Raw genomic sequence first — 27,122 nt, forward strand, 5'->3', positions numbered from 1 at the left:
AAATGGCTCAATTTTGTAAAATTAAGCTAAATAACATTGATAATGAATTATTCACTTGCAAGTAAATAATTCGACCATATTAAATCCGTATTCATGTGAACTTCAATGTAACCTGTAGTCATAACAGTTTCAAGGGGTGATAATTCAAATTCAAATTTAAATTAAAAGCGAAAGCCACTCGAAAGAGGAAGTTGTTTCTAAGTATTATCATACGAATTAAATTCAAATTAAATGATAATTGCTTTTTGTATGTATACTCCAAGAGAGGAATTTCATTGGTAAATTGTTCATGATATTCATCAAGTATCACTACAAATTAATGTTTACGAAAATCGATTGGAAATTACGCATTTTACAATGAAAGCACGCGTTGGATTCAACTTCAAAGTTTACAGTAATCGAAGTATTGAGTTTTATAATTTTTTAAGATGAAAAATGAAACTGATATAAAACAATAAATAGTACTAAATAGGTTCTTATTCATTTGCAGATTTTATATTTATGTGTTTAAATTTGATTTTTTATTTGACAGTATAATATTACGTTTTTTTTTAAATTAATTTATTATAATTGTTTTAAATTGATTAAAATATGCATTGCTTCACCAAGTAAAAGGACACGAAACACACAGATCGATACAATTATCAATTCAGTAATAAATGTTTCGGCATTACTATCATGGTTAAAAAAACTTTTAATAGTTTTCTAGCAACAGAAAATAATCAGTTTTAATAATTCTTGGATCTTATTTTTTTAGGGGAACCTAATCCTTTAAGTTATGTTCTGCTACCTCTTCATAAATCCTCACAATTCCAATTATATTGTATTCCTTTCCCTAGCTCCTGTGCCACTGTTCTACTAGACTAGATACCAGTGAATGGTTAATTTCAATGGTTACAACACCGTACTGCCTTCAACAACGAGTAAAAAACCCATACCATATATACTCATATAAAAGTCCTCGACATCATAAATGTAAAAAAAAACAAAAAAAAAAACTAACGGCCTGATTCATAATATAGATGATTTTGTAATTGTAAACCATATATTTTCCCCGAAATCCCTGATATGAGGTACATGTATATGCAAAACTTTCATTCGAATTCTAGAAATTTTATGCAAACTTTATTTTTGACCAAACTTTAAGGTTGACTTTATGTATAATGCTATAATAAAAACTTGTGGAGTACTGTTAGCATAACGATTATACCTAATCCTGTAGTCAGAACATGGTATAAGTATATCTAATCATGATACAAATTAAATCACAAGGCCCACGTGAAAAGAATCGCAAAAATCAAAGGTACAGCATTTTTTTGCTGTCCTTCATCTCAATTTCACAGCAAGTTCAGTGAGCAAGGCATTCAACATTGATTTGAAAAACACTCACCTGACGGCAATTTTAAAACGGTCCCTTCCTCGCTAGATTTCTATCACATAACATTTGTGCAGGGAAAACCCGAGTGCAGAACACATGCAGCTGTCGGTTAATTTCAAATATCATAAATTGTATTTGGTAAGAAAATCTATACTTTCTGTAATAAATTACTCAACAATCTTAAAATTAAACCATAAACATTAAAAGCAGCTAACGGTTCATATACGGTATGTAAATGTCTATATACATTGTACATGTATATTGATCGTTTCTGTAGAAGAATAACAAATTATACAGATCAATAAAAAACCAAAATACTAAATGTGTATTATACTGGTACATTTTTTGTACGTATCAAGTTTATGATTATATGAAATAGAGCCACAGAAGCAGTAAGACTAAAATAATTCAGTCATGCTATATTACACATTATGCATATCACTCCGGCTTCAACCACCAATAAAAAAAACTGAGCGCCACAAAATAGCAAATAGTGCAGAAATTGGTGGAAAACATATTACCATCAATTAATGATTAAAAAACCCAGGAGCATCGAGTTATGTATGGTAAATGAAATAATGTATGACAACAATACTGCACAAATCAACAATTTTTACTCTATATCGTAAGGTTTTACCCATTATGTGCTGTCCATTACTATGCTTTCGCTCTAGCATCTTCATCTTGATCCTGAGTCTTGATCTGAAAGCGGAAATGAAATACACATTTTATATAAGATGAAACGTTTCATGAGACCTATTTATAGATAATGTTTTCCCAAATTCTTTTTATCAATATTAGTTGTTAATTTCTGTGACATTTGGTCTCTTTTGGAGAGTTGTCCCATTGCCGGGTAATCATACGACATTAAGTTTTAAAATACAACTTTGATTTATTCGAAACGGTACAAACGTTGATCTTTTTTTTATATACATTTAAAAAAAAGAAGAAAGTTAGTTTCTGTAAAGTGAGACATATACATAGAACTCTTACTATTGATCTTATTTCATACGCTTGGAACAGCAGTGACTTTCTATACTTACGGGTCTCAACGGGACTCGTTAGTTTAGAAAGTCCCTGGAACCAGTAATCATTGGCTTCCTATATTTAATTTTTGAATAAGTACTAAAATATTTTAACAATTTCAACTTTGAAGGAATTAAAACCATTTCAATTCCAATTGGTTCGAGTTATAACAAAAAGGACACTGAAATAATAGCCTAAATGTTAATGCATTGTTGTCAAATTGCCGAAAACTTTACTATTTATTATAAAGGTCAAACTATCAACATACCACATATATCTAAATGTAGATGTTTTGTCAATACTGTCACAGTCACTGGCTAGAACTTCAACAAAATTAGACAAAGTGATGTAAAGGTCCATGTACATGTATATTTGCATCCAGTCGTTATTTATTTTGATTCTAGATAAAAAAAAAAAAAAAAACAGAAACCAAAAACGGAAGTGTTTTCCTTTTTCGTTTTGGATTTCAGAAAACAAAACAAAAACGAAAGTGTTTTCATTTGTCGTTTTGGATTTCAGAAAACAAAAAAACGAAAGTGTTTTCATTTGTCGTTTTGGATTTCAGAAAACAAAAATCATTTTTCATTTTGATTTCTAAAAATCAAAACAAAAAAAGCCATGCAGCTGCCATGATTTTAATTTTTTACTGATTTCAGATTTGCGTATTTCTCATTCAATCGTATGCAAATATTTCATATTTTGTTTCTAAAGCATTTAAAAAAAATTAATTCTATGGAGTAATTCTGTTGTCTTTTTATCACTTAATTGTCGTTTTATTTAAATTGGATGAAGACAAACTGGAATATGAATTTTTTAATTTTTCTTGTTTTTATCAATGATCATGATAAAAAATAAAATTATAAACTAACAGGGTTTAAAGGCATAAAACATCCAATTTATTCGATAACATATGCTACAATCATAGGTAGAAGTGATAGGTGAGATGTGTCCATATCGTCGGTATTATAAAGCTTGGTTACTTGAATGCAGCTGCAGCTATATTTTATTGTTTGTTGAAATTAGATTTTGTTGGTACAGCTTCCTCCTCCAATAGAATATGGGCGCCACGAAAGAGCCTGACAGTTGCGTAAAAACAATCAATTTAAATTGTTAAAGGTGGTACATATAACACAACAGGGAGATAACTTTGTTAAATCAGCTGAACTTTTTAATTACGTTCTATTGTTAAGAAAATACAAGGGGTACAATCAAAATCACGTGATGGATATACACACACCGGAAGTAACAGTCGAGCAGACCGCTTGAAAGGTAAGTAGTCGTATTTACTTGTTTATATCAATAAAATTTAATAAATAAGGTAGTGCACCGAATATCGGATACTATCTAGTTTTGAAATACACAATTATCCTCGCTGGAAAGCGTGCAGTTAATGCTAACACTTCGACACAGTTCCAAAATTTCACCAGATAACACACACACCTCATATGTTTTTATAACAAAATTTCTGAAAAGTCAATGTTATGGGAGTTTTTAGTGGAAAAAAAATGCATTTTTTAATTCATCATCTTTAATTTTGATTTAACAAATCAAATAATTACGATAAATGGTCGTTTGACAGGAGAATAGCCGATTTTCACAAATGATACCACACACACCCCATTAATTTAACGGATAACACACACACACACAAACAGAAACTGAAGGTATGTACAAAGTTTCAAGATGTATTTTACTACATTATACTAAAAACATAAAAAAAATTAATATAAGCCTTAACCTATATAACATTTTAATTGAAAAGCAATCTCTCATCGCTCTAATTTTCTTATATGTCGCGTGGTGTATCTTACAAAACCTGGTTAGAGGTCTTAAAAAATTATACAAGTGAACTCGGAATGGTGTTCTGTTCGACAAATCATTTTGCAGCTTTCACGACCTTGATTGTTTATCGAATGTTAATCGAAGGGACTTAACGCATTTGTATAACGAAGGGCGAACAGGTTTGATTAACATACAGAACCGAAATCATCTCATTTGCATATCAATATAAATACATAAATTTCAGTTTTCCTACCGTAAAAGGGCTGTATAGCCAGTCATAGTCGTTAACCTCTCCCGTAGTAGTAACTCACGCATGACACCAACACATCTTAAAACAGAAGCGATGAGAGATAAGTTTTAAAATATATTATATCTATTGTTAGATTATTTATATTTTTCTTATATTCATTTAAAAAAAATCAATTTTCTTTCTATTTATTTATAGAATATGTCACATTTGTGCAAGCACTGTGGAAAGAAATTTAAAGGTCGAAGTGGTTTACGACAACATGAGATGAGGCATGATGGACAGGGGCCATATTCATGTAATGAATGCAAGCTTGTTTTTTTCAGCAAGTCAAACTTTACTTCCCATTTGGCAAGCGAAAAACACCAAAACCATAAGCCATTCATATGTAAAACGTGTGGCAAGTCATTTGCAACAGATGCCTATCTGAAGAACCACTGCCTGTATGAGGACAAGGGAGGCGATCACAAATGTACCCAATGTGAAGCTACATTTAGTCGTGCATCCCATCTGAAAGACCACATGGATATGCACACAGGGATAAAATCCAACATTTGCAAGATATGCGGCAAAGCATACCGCTTCAGAAGCAGTCTTTCGAGGCATAGCAAAACCCACGAAGTTGCTGAAGGTCTTAGTTACGAATGTGATATTTGTAACAAGACCTTCACGCAAAAACGGTATCTCCAGGAGCATAAGAAGGCACACAACACAGAATCAGCCAAATGCACTTTTTGCAGTAAGGTTTTCAAATCAAAAAGATATCTTCAAGGACATGTAAAAAGACATCATGAAAAGACCAAAAGTTCATAATATTTAAATACTTTATACATCAAAATTGATTTATTTTGTTATTACTTGTTATACATGTTGACAATATTTTATTTTATTGTTAATTGTATGTTATTAAATTTGTTGAATTTTATACACATGTTAATTGAAATAACTACAGAAATGATGAACTTTTATTGTGATCACTTTTTTTCTATTTATTTGTACAATTATCTGCAATTTTATTTATAAAATGAACACCAATGGTTGTAAATTTGTTATAAAAATAAATAAATTGAAATAAAGACATAAACGTTTTTAAGGATACTTAACCTTCATGTGAATAATCCTTTAACTGTATACCTATCATAGCTCCCTTATTGTCTGGTCTTGGACTTTGGTAAAGTGTGCTGAAGTTTGTTTATACGGTTGCCACATGTTTAAACAACGGAATAATTAATATATAGATTCTACCACTGCATCAAGTGTGATACGGTATTTATCCACTCGAGACAGTTAAATTTTCAAATTTAAAACACGAGACTTGCCGAGTGTTTTAAATATTTAAAATTTAAATGTCAAGAGTGGATAAATATCGTATTACACGAGATATAGTGGTGGAATCTATTTCTCTTATAATTTTTGACAACATTTAGTCAAAATTTATACTTTCTTTACAATGTTCAGCAAAAAGTTGTGTTCTTTATATGTGACGTCATAAGGCATGGTCGCCTTTTTACATGACGTCACAAAAGAAAATTCTATGGAAAGCAAGAAAATGTGACGTCATAATTAAATTTCGACCAATGAAGTACTGAGATCAAATGAACCACACGTTAATTAAATTTTGATAATCAATGGGTTGGGAAAGGGATAAGTAAGGGATAAGCCGAAGAATTAGAGAAATTAAAATATACCACATGAAAAAAGAGGTTTTATTTTCAAAATATTAAAAATAATACAACTTATTATAGAAATACAAATGTCAACCTCTGTGATGTACCACAATGTATAGGACTCAATTTTGAAATATTATCAGTCCAAATCAGGAATACTTATTTTCTTTGACGGCAGAATTTTGGATTCATTAAGTCTTGCTTTTTCCCATCTCACACCCAATGAACCTTTCTGAATTGCATTTCTGTTGGTTGAAATATATTTCTCTTTTCTTTTCCCAGTCGCCCGACGCCTTTGTTGACTGTCAAAAAAGTGATCCCTGAAAGTATATATTGTTGTATCTTAATTATCTATGTAATGAAAAGAAATGATATGCGGGTATATTTTTATATTATAATAAGGCACAGATCTTGATTTTTCATTGGTTGACGGAGATTTCTTTTTTCAATCGACATTAAACTAGGCTTATGACAATGGTTGGTACTCCTAGTTTGCGACTACAATACAAATTAAAGAATACCACACCATGTAGGGATAACACGCAGATAACAAAAACAGTGCTGGGTTGAACCTTGTTTTATAGCTACCTCATAAATTTCTCTATAATATACTGAATGTATTGAATAGAGCGAATCTTTTATATAAACCTACTGTGGGTCAATAGAGCCTGATAATTCTGTTTCGGGAACATCACTTTTGAATAATGTCCTATCTGCGTCATCCTTATTTTCAACTTTACTTTGGTTTTGCTGCACTGCATTATACACGGTGCTCCTTGATGTTCTGTATGCAAATGTTCTGAAAGAGAGATATAATTTGCTGTCAGTAAAATAGTTTAATGAGAACACATCTTTTAAATAAGTTCAATAGTTTCTCTGTTATATGTTTAATCACCGAAAAAAACCAAGAAATAGATATTTCTTAGTGCCGTGGACATATTTTCGTTCTACTAGTAAAGCTTGAATTATATTTGTTTGGCAGAAAAAACCATATCTAGCTGATGGGTATAGTGTGACATGGAAACGAATGAAGCACATAGTATTACAGTTTTCAGAAAGACTTTTCTCCCTACGGTGAAAACTTTTATAGTTTTCAAGCCAACCAGTCTATCATCTAACTCCTAAATGCCACGGGCGTGATGGTTAAGCATGATGTACCAATTAAAAGTATTTGATGTGACGTGGTCAGGATCTAACCAACCACTTCCCAGAATCGATCCGTGATATATATAAATACTATAGCATTAAATGAACGCATAGTGTTTCTATGCCATATGTATTTGTCATCAAATAACAACATCACATTTATTCTTAGTTACCTTTCAGAATCAAGTCTAGTTTGCATTTGCTCCACTGCACAACCAAGGAAAAAGCTGAAGTTATCAACTGTTACAGTGCCATGTCCAGATTTGTCTTGATTTGTCAATTCAGCAAAAAATGTTTCCCCCATCATACTGCTAAAGGCTCTAACATTATATGCGTTTTTCTTACAGAGGCTATATAAAAATGTTTTGGCATCTATATTTGAAATAAGTGCCTCCCATAACTGAGCTGGCCATCCTTTTATATACATCACTTTTGGTGGAAAGGTCGCAAAATCAATTCCAGCCAATAGTCGTTTACGTAGTGATAGTCTCATTTTAATTCTTTGAAGTGCGGGTATTCCCGGATCATCTTCTGCTTTCCACCATGATCTGATGTCGTTACAAAGTGATGCTGCTCTGAAATCACCATTTTTTAGCATTTCATTTTCAACTGCCTCACTAAAATGTGTTAAAGCCATTGAAGCTGACATTGGATCTGCGACGTCTTCCACCATGGCCAGTGACAAAAAAGTTGTTTTCTGGAGAGCAACTTTAATCCATGGTTTATTATCTAAGTTCTCTATTCCACCTTTACAACATTTTCGACGTGCTCGCGTTAACAAATGTGTTGAGTCTATGCAACGAACTTCAAGTTGTTCACGAGCTGAACTAAACTCGGGATAATAAAACCAAGAATGCTGTTCCTGTAAATCTCCTATTGTAACATCTTCCCGAACAGACATTTGGGACTTCCAGACAGCAAGACGATCGGGCCAGATGTACTCTGCAAATGTTTTATTCAGGACTTGTTTCGGTACTTTGGTTGAGAGAGCACTCAATGTTAAATCTTTGAGAGATTTTACCTTCTTCTGTTTTCTGTGTTGGTCTGTTTTGTTTAAAACTACACTGTTTAAGTCCAGTCCTAGCAGTTCCGATATGTGGTCCACTTTTGCATTTTTTCGATCCGACTCCCGAATTTTCACACCACGTGTTTTAGATAAGTATCGAGCTATAATTCGCAGATCAACGTCTCTTAAAGATAAAAGACCTTTCACAGTGCTGCATTTTTCCAACAAATTTTCAGATGAGATATCTGTCCATTGATTCTTAGTGTTTGTGCTTTTGTTGGTTCGAAGCATAGCTAATATGTGTTCTGATTCTTCAGTATTAATCATAGAACTAATAACATCGTCGTTTACCGATTCCATTGGAGATTCGCCACCATCATTTACGGTGTTTTCGCTACTGAATATTGGAGAAAGATCAAAATCCTCAGACTGAATTGGTACTTCCTGCAACTCCTGCATATGTTGAATCTCAGTTTTCCAGGCATCATTTTCAACATTGCACGATTGAAGTTCTTCAGCTAAATCATTATCAGTTGTTACATGAGACAAAACATCAGAATTAGTCGTTTCATTTGCCATGTGTTCGTTTCTTTGTATTACTTCGATCGGAACATGATCAAGGAGAAGTGTAGAAGGAATGGAAGTTTCACTTTCTGAATCATTAACTGACAGTGTACTTGGGTTCTTTTTCTGAATGCGATTCCACGCTTCCAATGAAATAAATGGCACCCTCTCACCTTCTGGTAGCCATACAGATTTGTGTACTCGTTTAATACTAGTCACTCTACTGTACTCTGGATATTCACATAAACTCGTTGTCCCTTCTTCTTTCGTCCATGTCGTCCATGTAAAAGCTTTTCCAAGATTTGAAAGCACTTTTATAATATCGGATTTCGAAGTCCTTTCAGCTTCTTGCCAAACATCTTTCTGTAGTTGATAGATCGTAAGTGGTTTTCCTGACACAGACCGCGTTACTATGTTGTGCCATTGTCCATCGAACGAGACAGCCGGAATGTGGATGCCAGCTTTATGACATTCGGTATGCACCTGTTCTAACACTTTTCTCACAGTTACTGTTGAAATCGAATATCCTTTTGGAAACCAACAAACTGGAGCCCATCGAAACGGATTTTTTGACCAATTACGGTCCAGGTCACAGCACAAGAAAACGATTGCTTCAGATGCCTTTTGTCGTTGAAGTTCGTACGACTCATTGACAATATCACACAGGTTGGTCAGCAGATCACTAACATTAGCTATCAATTTGAAGTTTGTGCCATTTGTCTCTGTAGTATATTGTTGATCTTCTACATTACACACCTTTGTCGTTGAAGGAATGTCCACGTTTGAAGCTGAAAGGAACTCTCCCATAAATTTCGCCTTCCTACATTCATCTGCAATTTGCTTTTTCATGTCTAAAATGTCTCTAGACAGCTTAGACGGCTTCCTTGGGTTTTCACAGCAATAAATGTCTCTTACGATATCTAAAGATTTCTTGAAAAGTGGTTTGTTTCGTTGAATTTCAAAAGCAGTACTAGTTGTTGGTGTCCAACTGACAAATACTAATTTGGAAACATCTATCACTTCCATCTCTGCCAAACACTGCAAATAATATCGAACTGGAATCTCTTTGTGTACTGCAGACACAGGACACTTGATTTCTACAGCCACTTCCGAATGTCTGTTTTGATTTTCATCGGATATTTTACCAAGACTTCCATCAGGCGAAACAACCATAAACGGTTTGTTTTCATCTTTTATCTCAAAGCACCCTTCTTCAAAATATTGCAATTGTGGGTATGCTACCGGCATAATTCTAGACACCAAAGTTGCTATTCCATTCACTTCATTCTCTGTTCCATATTTCATGTTTGATAATTGAGTTGCAGATGCAGACTTCTCGGGGACACCACAAATAACATGGTCGAAGTACTCCTTTTGTTTCTTTAAAGTGTCCATACCTAAAGCTTTGTAAATAGTACTTCCTGTAACTTTTGCTTTCTTACGGAGTTCAAACCACTTTTCAGTTCTTTGTTTGATGAAACGAGGGTTTTCTGTAGTATAATTTTCTATCAATGGTACGTAATTTGGAAAACCTTCTAAGCTTATTTCACTTCTAGAGGAATACAGGTCACTGCAATGTAGCTGAGATCGTATCTCACAAATTTGTTGAAGAACGGTTTCATGCTTCTTCAGGAAACAGTTAATATCATATAAAAAGGCATGGATTGCACTTATTACATACACAAATTTTCCGTTTCTCCAATCTTGTCCTCCACGTTCAATAAATTTGGCTTTAGCGTATTCCTTCTTTGTTTTTATGTCTCTTATCTGCTGTGCATTTCTTGATATTTTTTCATGAAAATGTTCTAAAAGTAATTGAAGTTCTGTAAGCAAATTTGATTTTATTAGTTGTTCTGAATTCGAATCTTGGAGAAAAATTATCTTATCTGCCATTTGTTTAAGTTCGAAAACTAGCTTTGATCGTTCGCCTTTTTTAGCCTGGAGAGTACAGCCATCTTCCTCATACCCCAGCAAATCGATATCTCCACTGTCCATAGTAAGTCCTTGCTTCAGTTTTTTCCCGTCAAACGTCAGACATGCCGATGTACCTTGTAATGCATGAGACACTGTGTTCATTACATCTTGATATATTCCAGGTGTTTTTGGATTAGCACTGTCGTTTCCATAATTACTATATTCTCTCAGAACATCGATGGTTGGGACTGCAAAATTAATGTCCGACAAATGAGGAGCAAATAACCCCCTAGTTGTGTCGCCATCTAAAATTTGGGAAATGTTTTTGTAACCCGTCATGAATCTTATAAATTTGCCTCCAAAAATTCTCCAGCCAAGCTTCCAAAATTTCTTCGTTTGATCAAAATATCTCATGTTTGTTGATGTTGTATTATCATACCATCGAACCATTTCAACCCATAGCAAAAACGCTATGTTATGGAGGGGAAATACCCCCGAAGCTACTTGCCTAAAAAAATGTGGAATGGTCTTTTCCAAACCCTCCAACGCAAGGTTATGTAACACCGTCGGTGCTAGTTGAATCATTTCATCAATGTCTTTCTTCCATTCAGCTTCATCTAAAGTTAGTTCATTGTCGATGTTATTTTTTTCTCTCTCCTCGCTTAATTGATTGCTGATGCTTTCACTTATTGTTAGTTCGTTGGCATTGGTACATGTTTTGTTAAGAGCTCTGCTGTTTGTAAATAAGGTTGCGGTTTCCAAAAGTGACCAAGCTGAAGCACCTGTTTCAGTGACTTTAAGTTCTTTTCGCTTTGGTGATGTAGATGGGGATTTTCCTTGTTCTGATAGATTAGACCTTTGCAGCTCATCAGACTCAGTGGATTTTGATTTATCCCTCTTTCTTTTCTTTTTGTTTAAATCAAGCTTTGATTTTTTTCTGGTCATTGTATGTCCTAAAATTTAAAAAAAAATCGTAAAAGCATGGTATGATCCAATCACAAGTCGCACAAATGTTGCCGCAAATACTAGCCAAAAATTCATTATTTATACGAGATAAACTTAAATAATGAATGGTTTAGACTATAAACTCATGAAGACAACCACTTAGTACGAACTGCATGTCATGATAATTGTTTGTTTTTACGTTCTTTGCGATTAGCTTAAATAATGTGTGTGTGTTATCCGTTGTTTTTTTGTGTGTGTGTGGTATCATTTTTGAAAATTGGATTTTCGACAATAAACCAAGCGTTTATCGTAAAAAAATTTATTGTATAAATCAATAGTAGCGGTGTTGAATTGAGACATGCATTTTTTTTGCCAAACATATCATAAAGAAAACAATTTTATGAAATTTTGATTAAAAATATTTAAAGTGTGCGGTTATCCGTTGAAAAAATATTGAGTGTGTGTGTTATCCGTCGAAAATTTGGAACTGTGTCGAAGTGTTTGCAATAACTGCACGCTTTCTAGCAAAAACACTTGTGTATTTTAAAACTACATACTTTCCGACATTCGGTGTGCCAACTTATTAATCAAAATTTAATTGAAATAAACAAGAAAATGCAACTACTTACCTTTCAAGCGGCGAATTCGACTGTAACTTCCGGTGTGTGTATATCCATCACGTGATTTTGATTGTACCCCTTGAAATATGAAGCTTCTAAATGATGAAAATGAGTGTTTGTCAAGCTGCTATATATCCAACCAATTTTTTCTGATAATGTGTTCGGTTCCTTTTTTTTTGAAATTTTGATAATTTTGTCTAAGGGTCAAAATAAATATTTGTGAAAAACCTTAATAACAAATTTTGATTTTTACAGTTATTAAAAAAATCATTTGAGTATCCGAATTTAACGTAATAATTTAGTTATTCTTTGGACACTGTAATAAGCAGTCACAATATTCTATCATGCAATTTTTAAAAATGTTCATTTTCATTCTACTTTGGGCATATTTATTTAATTTCCGTACTTGCTATAAGGCCAGGATATTCATTATTTTAAAAAATCCGCCTCTAAAAACAAAACTACACTTGGTGTAGAAACCTTCTTAAAGGAGTAGGTCCGGTAAGTGCCGATTTTGGCCTCAAATTTCAGGTTCATCTAACGAATGTTTTTGGACACTTTTAATAAACACTTAAGTGTCTATTTCAATTGATTCGATTAGTTGATGTGAAAGATTTTAACTGATTTAGTCATTTAAAACGCTCTGATTCAAACTTAAATATGAAAATTCTATCAAATATGCCAAAAAACGTCACTTTTCAGATGTTTTTTGTCAAAAATGACAGTGGCCACATCCGTGTTCATCCTCAACCTTTATATATGTTTTGTATTATCATCAAATACAACTTATATTTCAATATTATGAATGAACACGAATGCGTCCACTTTCATTTTAGACGGAAACCGTCTAAAAATTAACCAAAATGCTAAAATTTTTGAAGATTTCAGTTATTTAGCATAACTTAATGATGCTAGAACGCGATATTTGTGCATTGTATTGCCAAAAAAACAGCTCATATTTATGTAGCAGAAGCATTTTTCTTTCCAAAATATAGCTTAAAGATTACATTTTCACAATTTTCAAAAACTGCTATATTTTGGGGCCAAAAAGGGGTCTTACTGAACCTACTCCTTTATAGGCAGATGATTTTAATATATCTTTATTTTGTAAGTACAATACACATTTGGCATGTTGATAAATTTATAATTACCTCCAACATGAAATACAAACATGTAAATATATATATATATATACCAAGACTTACTTGTTATTGAAAACTGATTTTACTATAAACACTGGATTGTGTGAACGTTCAACAATTTTTATGCACCAGCAAGAATTTGTGTATCATAGTGTAAGACTATAGAAATCATTGATACTAGTATATTTATAGGCTTAGCACTAACGAATTACTAATTTTTCACCCCATATTTAGCTTAAAATTTATATGCGCCAAAGATACCATAAAAAGGTATACAATTATCGTGACGACCACACATTTATTCATTCTTTTCTTATATAATCAATTATGGTATAGTATTTACCTTTAAAGGTTCACAAATAAGTAGTCTAAGAATACACATACTTTTTGAATTACACATAAGGGTTATAAATCTTCTCTCATTAGTTCGTTATGTTTGTCTAGAATTGAGGTCATTTTCCTATTCTTATAACGTCTTATAGTTAAAAGATATTAAGATCATAAAATTTATTTTATAAATCGAAGACTTCCTAAGCCTTAAACAGTTTTTTTTTAACATATTATGCTTTTCCCTCAAACTTCATATATGATACCACGTAAAGTTATCACATGTCAAGATGATATATGAATTTACATTGTAAGAATATTACCCCCACCCCACCCCCATAAATTAAGCATTTCAATATACAAGACCCTATTAATATTATTGCACATATGACAGACATATTCTGCCTTCTTTTAGAAATTTATTAATTATAATATACCCTACCCTACGACTGCTACCTTTTTTTTTAAAACACGGCAGTCGAAAAAAAGCCGGACAATACGATGACAAAAGACCAAACACGAGAAGGCAAATAATATACATAAAAAATTGAAGAATTTGTAATGTTCAACCTCACCAAAAACTGGAAATGTTCTAAAGTACTCAAGTGCTCTGGGGGAGCAAGTGGCCAATTATTACAATATCAAGCTATGAAAGCGAACAAGGAGGGTTGGGATCCCGTTGACATGTTTAACCCCGGCACATTTTGTATGTATGTGCCTGTCCCAAGCCAGGAGCCTGTAAATCAGTGGTTATCATTTGTTGTTGTGTTACATACATGTATTTGTTTTTCGTTCACTTTTTGGTACATAAATTAGGCAGTTAGTTTTCTTGTATGAATTGTTTTACATTTGTCATTTCGGGGCCTTTTATAGTTTACTGTGCGTTATAGGCTTGGTTTTGCCTATAGTTGTTAATTTCTGTCCCATTTGGTATCTTGTGTAGAGATGTCTCATTGGCAATCATACCGGTACCACATTTTCTTTTTTTCCTTTTTTTCCTTTTCTTATAAAAGCCACTTCTAATGCAAGTGAATGTACAAAAACATCATGAACATTCTTCTCATTACATTTTATTAGACAGTTTTAGTTCTTTTCAACTGACCAGGCATGTGATTAATGTTATCCAGCAATTCTCTTAAACTGAACATTCCCTTGCATACTTAGCGGACGACTCTTTGACCTCATGATAGTTTTTTCAATGGGCAGGTCAGGATATTCATTTACTACGTACACTGCCCCCTCACCCTCCAAAATAAAAGAAAATAATGAAACAAATATATTGAATAATGATAACAAAATATCAGTATGTTATTTCACAAATTGAGAAGGAAAATTAGAAACAAAAGACTGACACGATGTCGTTTTGGACAAAAAATGAACTCAGTATTATCCTGCAAACGGAACTTCTTTTTTTGTACATAAATTGCAGCACATAAATTAGGCCGTTACTTTTATCGTTTGAATTGTTTTTCATTGTCATATTCAAGACCTTTCATAGCTGACTATGCGATATGGGCTTTGCTTTGCATTGTTGAAGACCGTACGGTGACCTATAGTTATTAATTTCTGTGTCATGTTCGTCTCTTGTTGCGAGCTGTCTAGATCTCATTGGCAATTATACCACATCTTCTGTTTTATGTGGTCAGAAAACAAAAGCAAAATCTTATAAAGGAGAATCTTCAATTTGCTAAAGAATGCTTTTGTCCTAACAATGAAACTATAACTTTAAATTTTTTGATTTGGAAAAACGATTGGATTAGTTGCGATTAAAATCCTTCTCTCATAGCGTAATTTTATTGGTCAATAACTATATATATAATTTTTTTCACCATATAGCGCGTACATAAAATATCGCACGTCCATTCCTCTGCCTGTCCTTCCGGTCCTTCTGGTTAATTACATTTTTCAAGTGTACAAATGACAATTCTTGACAACTTTCTATAAAACTGATATCGTATGGACACGTTCGAAAATCAGTGCATATCAACTATTCTTTTAATTAAAAGATTTATGCCATTTAGATATATTGATTATATTGGAAATTGCATTGTATTTGCTTTCATTTTGTCATTTCTCTAATATATTTATAAAAAATATAGAGAACAAAATAAACAGCTGCGCCACGAGCGCATGATACGCCCGTCTTATGAAAACACATAATACATTATGTTAAAATAACACGGGAGTTGTACAGGAAGTATGCTAAGTATATCTTGACTCATTCATTATTCTTGCTCAATAGGAAGTTTGTATATCACAACATGTTTTATATGATCCCCAAATTGAAGCTCAATAAAAATTCACGAACTCAAAAATGAATTAAAGAATCATCACGCAAAAGTATACAGATCTTAAAAATTATCTAACTAAAAAGTATGTGAAGTTTTATGCAATAATTATAAATAGTTTCTGAGATACGGCGTGACATGTGAAAACCTCCTCTTTTTGTCATAAACTCAGTAACTCTAAAAATCAAATTTTAAATCATCCTCAAAAAGTATATACAGATCTTCAGATTAATATATATAACTAAGAAGTGTGTTAATTTTTAAGCAACAGCCATAAATCGTATTTGAGATACAGCGCGAACTGTGGAAAAAAACCTGTTTTTGTTACAAAGTCCTGTAACTCAAAAAGTTCACCAAAAATTAAACAGATTGTTTGACCATAATAACTGAAAAAAGAACCATGTTCAGTTCAATGAAATTTGGATATTATGCTGTACCATGTTTACGACGGACAGACGGATACCATAATACGTCCCGTCAAAATTTTTACTGTTGTATAAAGATAATGTTGGCTATTGCCTTTTGTTAGATAAAATACGTGCAACGTGGAAGAAATAAGAACTCTGTACTTTTATAAAAGTTGTATCATTGTTTATATTAGCGGCGTGTACTAGTTTTAAAATATCATTGGTTTCCTGTGCTGTAATAAAATGTCATGGATGATCATGATGAATGATAATACAAATGATAATTGACATGCACCAAAAGGGTCAGTCGTTTTGAGATTGCTCACTATACGATATTTTGTTGAAGATCTTTAAGTATTGTTTGTGCTTTAATTCATTTGAAAAGTATCTACCAAACAGTAAATCACTTATTGTTCAATTGAGTAGTATTCCAACTCACATATGTATTTATTGATTATTATTTCTGTGTAATTGTTTACGAATACACTAGTTGAGTGCATTTATTATTCTATTTTACCCATTGAACTTTGATAACAGTTGAGGGGGTTTCCTTTGTCATATATGCACGTCACAAGTTCTATTTTTAGCAGTTATATTTTTTTAAGTTAAATACAATTTTACGTTCAGAACTGCAGGCTTGGTTTGTTTGTTAATAAAATAGAACACATGACAACTTAATCATTCAAAAAAGGATAGTTTCATGCAGTACTCTTTTAATGTACTTTATCACATCTAGAACAAATCAATCAATTTCAAATTTGTAATTGTCGCTGAACTAAACCATGTAAACGATAATTTGACAAACAATGCAACACAGACCCTAATACAACTAATTGATTATTTGTATTCAGTGAAATAAATAAAAAGAATAACAGACAAAGAAAATAAACAAAAAGTTTACTGTCTATGCGTCTAATAACTGCTATTTTAGGGGAACCTAATTCATTTAATGGAGATGGTGTTGAACTTTCCTCAGAGTTTGAGTATTTTTGTGGTTTTACTTTTTTGAAGACTAAAAAGACCAAAACTTGGCAAAATACCATTTCACACTTTTTAATTTTAATTTTTAAGTTTAATGAATATTTCGTCTTTTAAAGCGTTTATTAATTTGTGTTCAGCAGTTTCCAAAGTTTATTTCATTTATCGAGATATTGATACGGATTTATCATGGTTTTTTGAAAAATGTCCGGACTTTCTGCGTATTTTACGAAACATTGGCATGTATATATATAAAGCACAAAAGTAAGGAACGTCATCAGAAAAAAACCGATAAGGAAGAAGCTAGGGGTCATTCTTACTGTCAATAATTAGCTGTGAAATTGTTAGAAGAAACACACGAGGGATGTGGGGATACGCTCTTTAGCACCATCGTAACTTTCTCGTGCAGCGTTCGTAAGTTTTCTCTTAAATACAACTTAAGATAGGGTTTCATGATAGTGGCCCCTGGTATGTAGACTAATAAACAATTGTAATTATTTGATTTTTATCCATTTTACACTCATAAAAACCAAAAGACTTACATCAAAACATGCTTTGTGTACACATATTAACCAGCCTGAATGGAGAACACTATTCTGATTTTGATTTTATCTGTTTTTTTTTAATTATTGTTAACTTATAAATACCACGTTTGAGGTCGGAACAGACACAGAGGGTAAAAACAATGACTCTTCTTCGACATGGGCAAGTGCTAGGCAAGCACCACAACACTGCTAGTTGATATTGATCCCGTTTCCGATATGGTTTTCAAACGATACCCCATATTACCCAAAAAATGTCTTACCTTCTGTTAGATTCAAAATGAATGAGCTGCGAAAGAAGGAGATATCGTTGAAAACAACCATGATGCTAATTTAAATTAATATAAAAAAGAAGATGTGGTATGCTTGCCAATGAGACAACTATTATTATTATTCAGTCACTTTAAAAGTTTATGAGAGTCAATGATTCTATATATAATGTTTGGAAGGACAAAAAAAGCATTTGTATCATTCAAGTTGCATCTTATATAATTTTTTTTAATACGCTTAAATATACTATTTTTAAAACGTGTTCGATATAATGGTTTAATTATACATTATACTAAATTTTCAAATACGACTTTAAAAAAGGAAAAAAATACACATCGCTTTTGTGCTGTTTTTCACCAATAGGACAGACGGTGTGAATAAAAACAATCAATTAAAATTAGTAAATGCGCCTTTAACGTCCTGCAAATGCATGCAATATTTGCCACTGGACGTTTAGTTTACGACAATTTTAGGCTTTATAATTTTCAATATCGATGTATAAGGAAGCGGAACACTTATGATTTAGAAAAGGACGTAAAATACACATAAAAATAAATACAATGAGTAATACTTAAGTAAGTATAGATCAGAGACAGCAATCAGAATGCATTTCCTGCCAAGTTTGCTGATAAACATGAACGCTTGGCTACATATTTTTTTAATCCTTACCTTTTTTGTTATATAGATTTCCTTCTAAGAACATTTTAGAGTTAATGGAAAACATTTTCCAATACTTTATTGCAATTAATATATATAATTAATTGTTGGTGACGTAACAATTAATGTAGGAGCTGCATAAATGATTGCTAGATAACTGAATGAAATTATGACAAAATACTATTGTAAAATAAAATAAAATATGATACTAGTACAAACCTGGAAAATCGTGGGCATTAAGTGCATGGTTGAAAGTATTTAAACTGTTGTAGGATTAATTTTCGTAAAATATTTTATGACTGGTTAATTCCAGGAAAGGTATCAAAAGTCTTAGCCTGCGGGTGCCTTGTTGCCAGGACAATTTTGTTATAGCCCTCCCCCTTTTTTCCAAAGTCCTTTATTGTTTGTTTTCTGTTTTTATGCCCCATTTGTAGACATTATGTTTTCTGGTCTATGCGTCCGTTCGTCTGTCCGTCCGTCTGTCCCCCTTCAGAGTAAAGTTTTTGGTCGAGGTAGTTTTTGATGAAGTTTAGATCCAATCAACTTAAAACTTAGTACACATGTTCCCTATAATATGACCTTTCTAATTTTAATGCCAAATTAGATATTTTACACCATTTTCGTGGTCCATGGAACATAGAAAATGATAGTGTGGATGTCCCATCCGTGTACTATGGATGCATACTTGTTCTGTTAACTATATTATGAACATGCATTATACTAAAAATAAAGTGTATTTGCTATTTACTATAAATTCCTAGTCCACTATCCACGGTAGTCACTGATATAGTATATCGAGACTCTTTATATAATATATCAGCGACCGCCGTGGATTGTAAACTTGGAACTGATAGTAAATAGCAAATACATTTTAATAATAGTATATGTATGATCATAGTATACAGAAAGCCGTGAAAATAATTGTCCTACTATTTACAGCGCTAAACCTCTAACTTATATGTCAGTGGCATCAAATTCCATTATATTACAACGATGCGTGAACAAAACAGACATTTTGTATTTTTATCCATCTGTTGAGTTAAGCCTTTTTCAACTGATTTGTATAGTTCGTTCTTATGTGGTACTGTTATATCACTGTCACAGGTTAGGGGAGGGATGGGATCCCGCTAACATGTTAACCCCGCTTATGTGCCTGTCCCAAGTCAGGAGTCTGTAATTCAGTGGTTGTCGTTCGTTTGTTTATATTAGGGATGTGAAAAGATCTGGAAAATTAATACTCGGATACTCGGTCGTGATACTCGAGTACTCGCGAGTACTCTGATGAATCTTAAACGTCTACTGAAAAGTTGAGATTTTAGGTGGGATACAGTGTTGTTGTTATTACCTTTCATAAACATATTAACAAAATACAAAATACTACAAAAGTAGCTTGATCCTCTGTTTTTTTTTATCATTTAAACAATGAACTACCGACCGCCGTTTCTACAAATAACCTATCATAGTAGCAATTATTGTTTGTGCACGTGTTCATGAACCAAGTTCCAATAAAATCATAAATATTTGCTTATAAAGTTCGACAAAGTAGACAATATATGTATCATCTGTTTCTGATGAGTTGGTATTTATATATTATTATAATACGACTGTCCATTAATTTGCCAACAATACTATTGGGCTTTTTTCGTGCTGCTCAGTCTTACTTTTTCTCTTTTTTTGCACTCTCGTTGCCCCTCTTTTTTTAGCCAGTTTATTTTGGACTTTTTGATTTGAATGCCGCTCTCGTACTTTCGCCAATCTTTAAATTGTAAATTAAAAAATTATAGTTAAGTTTCAAATACAGAGTAATTAAATTAATTCAAATGGCAAGGTTCACATCAACTCTAGGGTAGAGTCGCATGTTTGACGTCAGAATGTAAACGTCACACAGGAAGATATATAAAATAATTTTGTCGTTCAAAGTATTTTTAAAATTATAATTATAGAACAATAACATAATGGTGAGATGATTAAAAGTACAGAGCAGCTTCATATTTAACATAGAAACACAAAACGTTACACGTACAAAACACACTAGCAAAATGAAAGATAATACAAACAAAAACGTTGGCGGGATGTAAAAGTACCGAGTCACGTCAAATGGATATCACCAAAAACAGACCAAAACAGTAATATTAATAATAAAACAAAGACAAATAAATGAACAATATAACACGCTATTAAGATAGTAAACAACGTCAGTACGCAGAATCTTTGTGAAGTTTAATAAAACATAATATTTATCAACAAGGTCTTGGTACCTTCCGATTAACTTTTTTTAGAAAAAGGACGAGACGTTCTTTGACATATTACCCCTGGTTCATCAACGTTCTGCTCAGATACTGGTGACGTTTTACAAAGTCTAGCTAGGAGCTGCAAGCATTTAGTTTTTTTTGTCATATAGCAAAATAAGCTCAGACTCTGGCCTCTGTATACATTAGTATGTCTGTCTTATATAACCTTATTTAAACAATATACATTAATAACAGTATGACAGCTAAAAAAATATATAAATACGATCAAAACAATGTTCAAAACCATTTCAAAGAAGATTCGAAGTTACTTGAACATGTTGAAGTAAAAGGCAATCTAATTGAAAAATATCTAAGGATAACCAAACATCAATATCTTTTAATAATGGTAGATATATATGGATAGCCAAGCATGGATCTCTTTTTAAAATAGTAAATATATAAGGATAGCCAAGCATATATCTCTTTATAATAATGGTAGATATTTAAAGAGCTTAAAAAGGTCATGTTTTACAGGATATTGATTTACGTCGAAAAACAGGGAAGTTTCATAATACATTGCAAAAATTGCTTCAATAGATAAAATAATTCCTTTTAATTTTACGAAGAAACTTAAGTTTATAACATTAATATACTGCATTATCAAGTTGTGTATGTAGCACGCTTTCTCAAAACTATGTTTAAAGTAAATGATGTTTTAGTACCACATATAAATGTTGCAATATAAGTATTATTGGTTTGATACACATTGAGGGGGTTATCCCGAATGCATGTATCTTCTTTACACCACTATGCTATTTCAATTCAGTATGATAGTTTCCAATAAGTAAAGAGGTGTTTCTCAGCGATTTTATCATAAGTTAATGTAAAGTAAGGTATCCAATTTCATCTAACATCTTCTATGTGTAAGTTACAATACATGTAGTTAATATACAATGTATCATCCATTTCCACTCTATCTTATTTATGTTTTCATTGTAGTAAAAAATATAGGCGATCTTTGACAGATGATAGATTGGGTGCCAACCTTAAAAATGCGGGTTACAATTTGAAATTAAGCAAAATGATACACATTTATCTAACAGAGGTGTCACTCATCAAATATAGCAGTTTAGATGTATCATTTAAACTTTATTATAATTATTATTTTTTTTTTATCTTTTAGGTACATTTCAATATATATATCTTATTTTTTCCCCGTTAATCATATTTGTCGTCACGATAAACAATGTTATCGATTAAACGATTGTCATATGTGTAACAATGTGTAACTTTATTGCAAAAAACATGAAACCCTGACGGGTTAAAATGCAAACATAGTACAATGTATACACAAGTGACAAGACACATAACTATACATGATAAATGTTTTTAAAAAGTGAAGTTGATATTAATAACATATATCTATATATAGATGTATATAATAATTGACCAATGTGGACCTTATTTTCGCAATTCCATAGATTGCTTTATATAGTCTACAACACTAGACAAAATATCTTTATTGGGATCTAGAATAGTTTTAAGTTTAGAGTTTGAGTCAAGCTGGTTAAAATTAGGATAATGGGTTTTAATTGCATTTATAAGGGAATGTCTTACATTACTGTTAATTTGGCAATGAAGGAAAAAGTGTTCCTCATCATCTAAAATTTTACAAACTTTGCACAGTCTGTGTTCTCTTTGAATTTTTTTATAACGTCCTAATTCAATTTCCAAATTATGATCACTTACACGTAATTTTGTTAAAAGCTGACGACTATTAAAATTGTTTAGATTGTGCAGGTAGTCCTCAAATTTAATTTCATTTTTAAGTTTACTATAAAGATAAAGTTTTGAACTATTATCAATATTTGAAAGTTTTTGAAGAGTGATGTTATTATACTTTTCCTTCACTATACATTTAAAAGTTTTTTTGAGTGATTTTTTTATAAGTTTAAAAGGTTTATCAGAATCAACATTGTTCTTCATCAATATTAAATTCTTTAAAAATATGCTTGGCAAAAGTGTACCAAGTATATATTCCATCTTCAGACATAGACTTATTTACTGCAAAAGCTTCTTTAACAAGAGGGTTTATTTCATGGCAGTTTATTCTACAAAAATATAATAAAACTTGAGTTTTAATAAAAGAGTCAAGTGGAAATCGTCCTAACTCAGACTAGCAGTACCGTGTTGATATGGACGATACTGTCATGCACTAAAGAGTCAACGAGTTCTTCAACAAAGCGTGAGAACTTGTGTTGTTTACTAAATTAAATGTAACATTACAATGCCAATGATTTCCCGTAGTTTTGAAATATCTGTGAAAATTTTGTGTATGAGACTATGTATTCTTTAAACAAGAAGAATAGAAACAACCTAACTACTTTTTTTTACTATATTTGTTTTTTTAAACTGTAGTTTATAAATATGTTAATGTGTGAGTGTATTAAAGACATATATACAAATGTAAAATATGTTTGTGTTGCTATATCATGTACATGTATATACTTCTTTATAATAAAAGAATTCATTCCTTTAATGTGTAATAATAATGTTTATCGGTTTACTGATACTACAGGTTTAATAAAAGTTATAATTCCGTATTTTTCTCGAGTCCTCCTTTTATCTTTGCATTCTGAACTTTGACCGTGTATGTCACGTGACTTTAGTGTATTGTGACGTCACTTCCAAATTTTCTAACGTTTGAACGGAAAGCTTGTTCAATTCCAGGCAGGGCATTTAGTCGTCGGTTAATTGATGCAACTTACAATGTAAAGGAAGCTTGGCATAGATTTCGCGTCTCATCTGAGATGAAAGATGATTTGCAAATTTGGTTATCCTTTTTAAATGAGTATAACGTTGTTTCTGTAATGCTAGACTTGCTTTCGACATCAAACGAGACAATCCAGCTATACACTGATAGCGCCGGAGGTTCAAATAGGGGGTTCGGGATTTATATTGATAACGAATGGTCGCAAGCTTGTTTGCCTCGAGAGTAGAGTCAGAACGTTTTTTTGAGGGACATCACGTTTTTAGATTTTTTTCCAGTCGTCGCTGCTATTCAATTGTGTGGGCGATTTTAAGAGAATAAAAAGTTATTGTTTAATATTGGCAATCAGTCAGTTGGAACAATTTTGAATAAAAAGTCATCAAAATCTGCTAGAGTAATGATTTTAGTAAGGAAACTTGTATTTATTTCCCTCAAACATAATATTTTGATAAAGGCACATTTCGGGTAGCCGGAATGTAATTGCTGACACTTTGTCTCGTTGTCATTGGCAGCTCTTTAGACAGTTAGCACCACAAGCAGACAAGGGACCTACTCCAATGACAAGCCTTCTCTAGTCGTGGAAAATGAAAAATTTGTACATTTTTCGATGGCGACAAATACATGGAAAACTTACAAGACAGCACTAGAGTCGTTAGCAAAGTTTAGCAAAGAATATGACTTAAATGTATCATGGCCTATACAAATTGATGTGCTAACTCGTTTTATAGCTAACTTATCGTATTCTGGTTTAACATAATCTACAATCCATACATACTTATCGGGGATTAGCCAAAAACATGAATTATTAGGTGTAACTGACACTACATGTACTTTTATAGTTTCTAAAATGTTAGAGGGAGTTCGAAGTCAGAGTCCCAAATTATCAGATATTCGCGCTCCTGTTATTTTAGAAATTTTGCACAAAATTATGCAATCACTCCCATCCGTTTGCTCTTTTCATTATGAATCTTGTATGTTCGCTTCTGTATTTAGTCTTGCATTTTTTGCTTTATTAAGAATAGGTGAGCTCACGGCCGATACGAGTACAGATGTCAGAGCCCACATAATTTTCATTAATTATCCGTCATTGAAATTTTCAAATAGTAAATATGAATTGCATTTGAAGATTTGCAGTTCGAAAGCTGATCAGAGAGGTATTTCGACGACTTTGGTTATTCCTCAAAGGGAGGCAGATCTTTGTCCTGTGAGCATGTTGCGTGCCTTTTTGGGAATAAGATATCCTGTTACTGACCAATCCTTGTATTTACATTTCAATGGGTCTCCATTGACTCGTTTTCAGTTTATATCTATACTTAAGAAAACCCTGTACTTTTGTGGCGTTAAAGACCACATCCGATCACATTCGTTTAGAATAGGCGGAGCATCGCATTATACATTATAGCAGAATGGGGGCTTCGGATTCAGAAATTAAGAAGTGGGGACGTTGGGTTTCTGATGCATACACGAGTTACATTCGGATTTGGTAAATTTTATAGATACGAAGATCTTCGAAACTGTATTTTAATATGTTTTTGTAAAGGTTTTAAACAAAACGTTAACAGGTCTTTAAAGAAATTTTGTCATTGTAGAACCCCGTCAAGTTTGGGTCATGGGATTATCTATTGTATATTGGGCGTTAAGAGAAGACTAGGTGGTAAAAACTTCGGATTACAGTCAAAAGGTTATAATTTTCATTGGTATGGCCAGCGAGGGATGAAATGGACAAATTTGTTACCTTCAGTTGAAGAAAATTTTAAATGTTATCCATCTCCACAAATTTTGATCATACATTTAGGTTCTAACGATTTGGGTTTAATCAAAGGAAAAGAGCTTATTGAGTAGATAAGGTTAGACACTATGCAATTACATGTGTTATTGCTAAATCTCTCCTTGGTATGGAGTGACATTTTGCCTCGTTGATACTGGCACTTGGCAGAAAATCAGGTGGCTATAAATTCGACTTGTAAACGAGTTAATGCAGCTGTTCGAAATATATTCAAAGACGAATTAAATCATGGCCTTGGAATTTGCCAGCCAAATATAACAGCCCGAGACATAAATTTGTTCAGGCATGACGGAGTGCACTTGTCAGATGTAGGTAATGATGTCTTCTTAAATAATATCAAGGGAGCTTTAGAGTCGTTTGCAAGTTCTGACCGTCGAGTATTTCCTAATTGATAAGTTTATTGTACTGGTAGTAAACTCGTTTCGTTGGCGATGAGAGTGAATAGACATTCTCGTTTGGCGGGATCTTGCAAGATGACAGGGGGGTCATGACCCTATAATTCTACGTTAGACCATATGTTAAAATATTCTCCTGTGGTACCACAGGGAAGTTGTGTTTTTTTTATAAACGGCTTTCTATTGTTTACTAAAGCGGCAGGTTCATCACTGTTACCAGTTTTGAATTTTATCCTCCGAGTACCGAGGAAGCGTGATTCAAGTTGTGGCCTAGCGTCAGTGTGGGGTCGTGCTCCTTGTTCACTCTAATTTTCCTTAGAGGAACTTTTGTTACTTCTGTTACCAGAAGAACACCTACTTGCCAATATTAAAAATGCCGGCGGTTTGTATCGTCTTACCAGACCTCGTTTACTGTTTTTTTCCGTGCAACAGTTGTGCCGAATACTGCTAATGCAATATACGCTTTGTGTTTGGAAAACCTTAATATTCTGATAAATTAGCGGTAGATTACTAAAAAAAACCCTAATCAGTGATAGTTTTTGTGCCATTTGTCATTTAAACATTGTTTTTACCTTCAGTTAGAGCAGTGGAAAGTTATATTTTACCTTCAAGAGGTCGAATTATAAGCAATTTTATAGGGATACTGTCCGTGAACAGACCTTTTATGCTTGTCTATTTCACACCACATATATTTTGAAAGTCTTGATACAGTATTATAAAGTACACCTAGCTCCAAAATTCTTCATTACTTATGAAACATACACTAATAATTCAACTTGAGTCATTGCTTACTTATTGTATATCGACTTATAGATATTTTAAACGTTTATGTTTGTATTTGTCACTAAGTTGGCATATGTTACAAAATCGTTAATTTATAATAACACAGGTGTATGCTTGTACTAAGATCCATACAATTTATGATGCATTATTGTTTTTGGGTTTTCTACATTTTTCAGTCATAAACTTAATCATTGTGTCTTACAAATTGTCATTCTATATGGTCACGGTTTTTTTACTTTATTATTCAACAT

General features: G+C 32.5%; 1 protein-coding gene across 1 annotated transcript; it reads right to left on the minus strand.

The window, feature by feature from the left end:
* Positions 1-6,125: 6,125 nt before the first annotated feature.
* On the minus strand, positions 6,126-12,145 carry LOC139514689 (uncharacterized). Its single transcript, XM_071304197.1, has 3 exons — positions 7,420-12,145; positions 6,753-6,899; positions 6,126-6,420 (listed from the first exon to the last, which is right to left on the minus strand). Exons 1-3 carry the CDS (start codon positions 11,673-11,675, stop codon positions 6,240-6,242), a joined length of 4,584 nt encoding a protein of 1,527 aa, XP_071160298.1. The 5' UTR covers positions 11,676-12,145; the 3' UTR covers positions 6,126-6,239.
* Between the last annotated feature and the right edge of the window lie 14,977 nt (positions 12,146-27,122).

The sequence above is a fragment of the Mytilus edulis genome, chromosome 1, assembly GCF_963676685.1.
Source record: "Mytilus edulis chromosome 1, xbMytEdul2.2, whole genome shotgun sequence".
Classification (NCBI taxonomy): domain Eukaryota; kingdom Metazoa; phylum Mollusca; class Bivalvia; order Mytilida; family Mytilidae; genus Mytilus; species Mytilus edulis.

Bases quoted from the DNA above. Each gene is read 5' to 3' on its own strand.
- LOC139514689 (XM_071304197.1), bottom strand. From the start codon at position 11,675: ATGACCAGAAAAAAATCAAAGCTTGATTTAAACAAAAAGAAAAGAAAG. The intron at 6,900-7,419 runs GTAACTAAGAAT...TCTCTCTTTCAG, and splicing joins ACTAGACTTGATTCTGAAAG to AACATTTGCATACAGAACAT. The intron at 6,421-6,752 runs GTAGGTTTATAT...ATATACTTTCAG, and splicing joins TCAGGCTCTATTGACCCACA to GGATCACTTTTTTGACAGTC.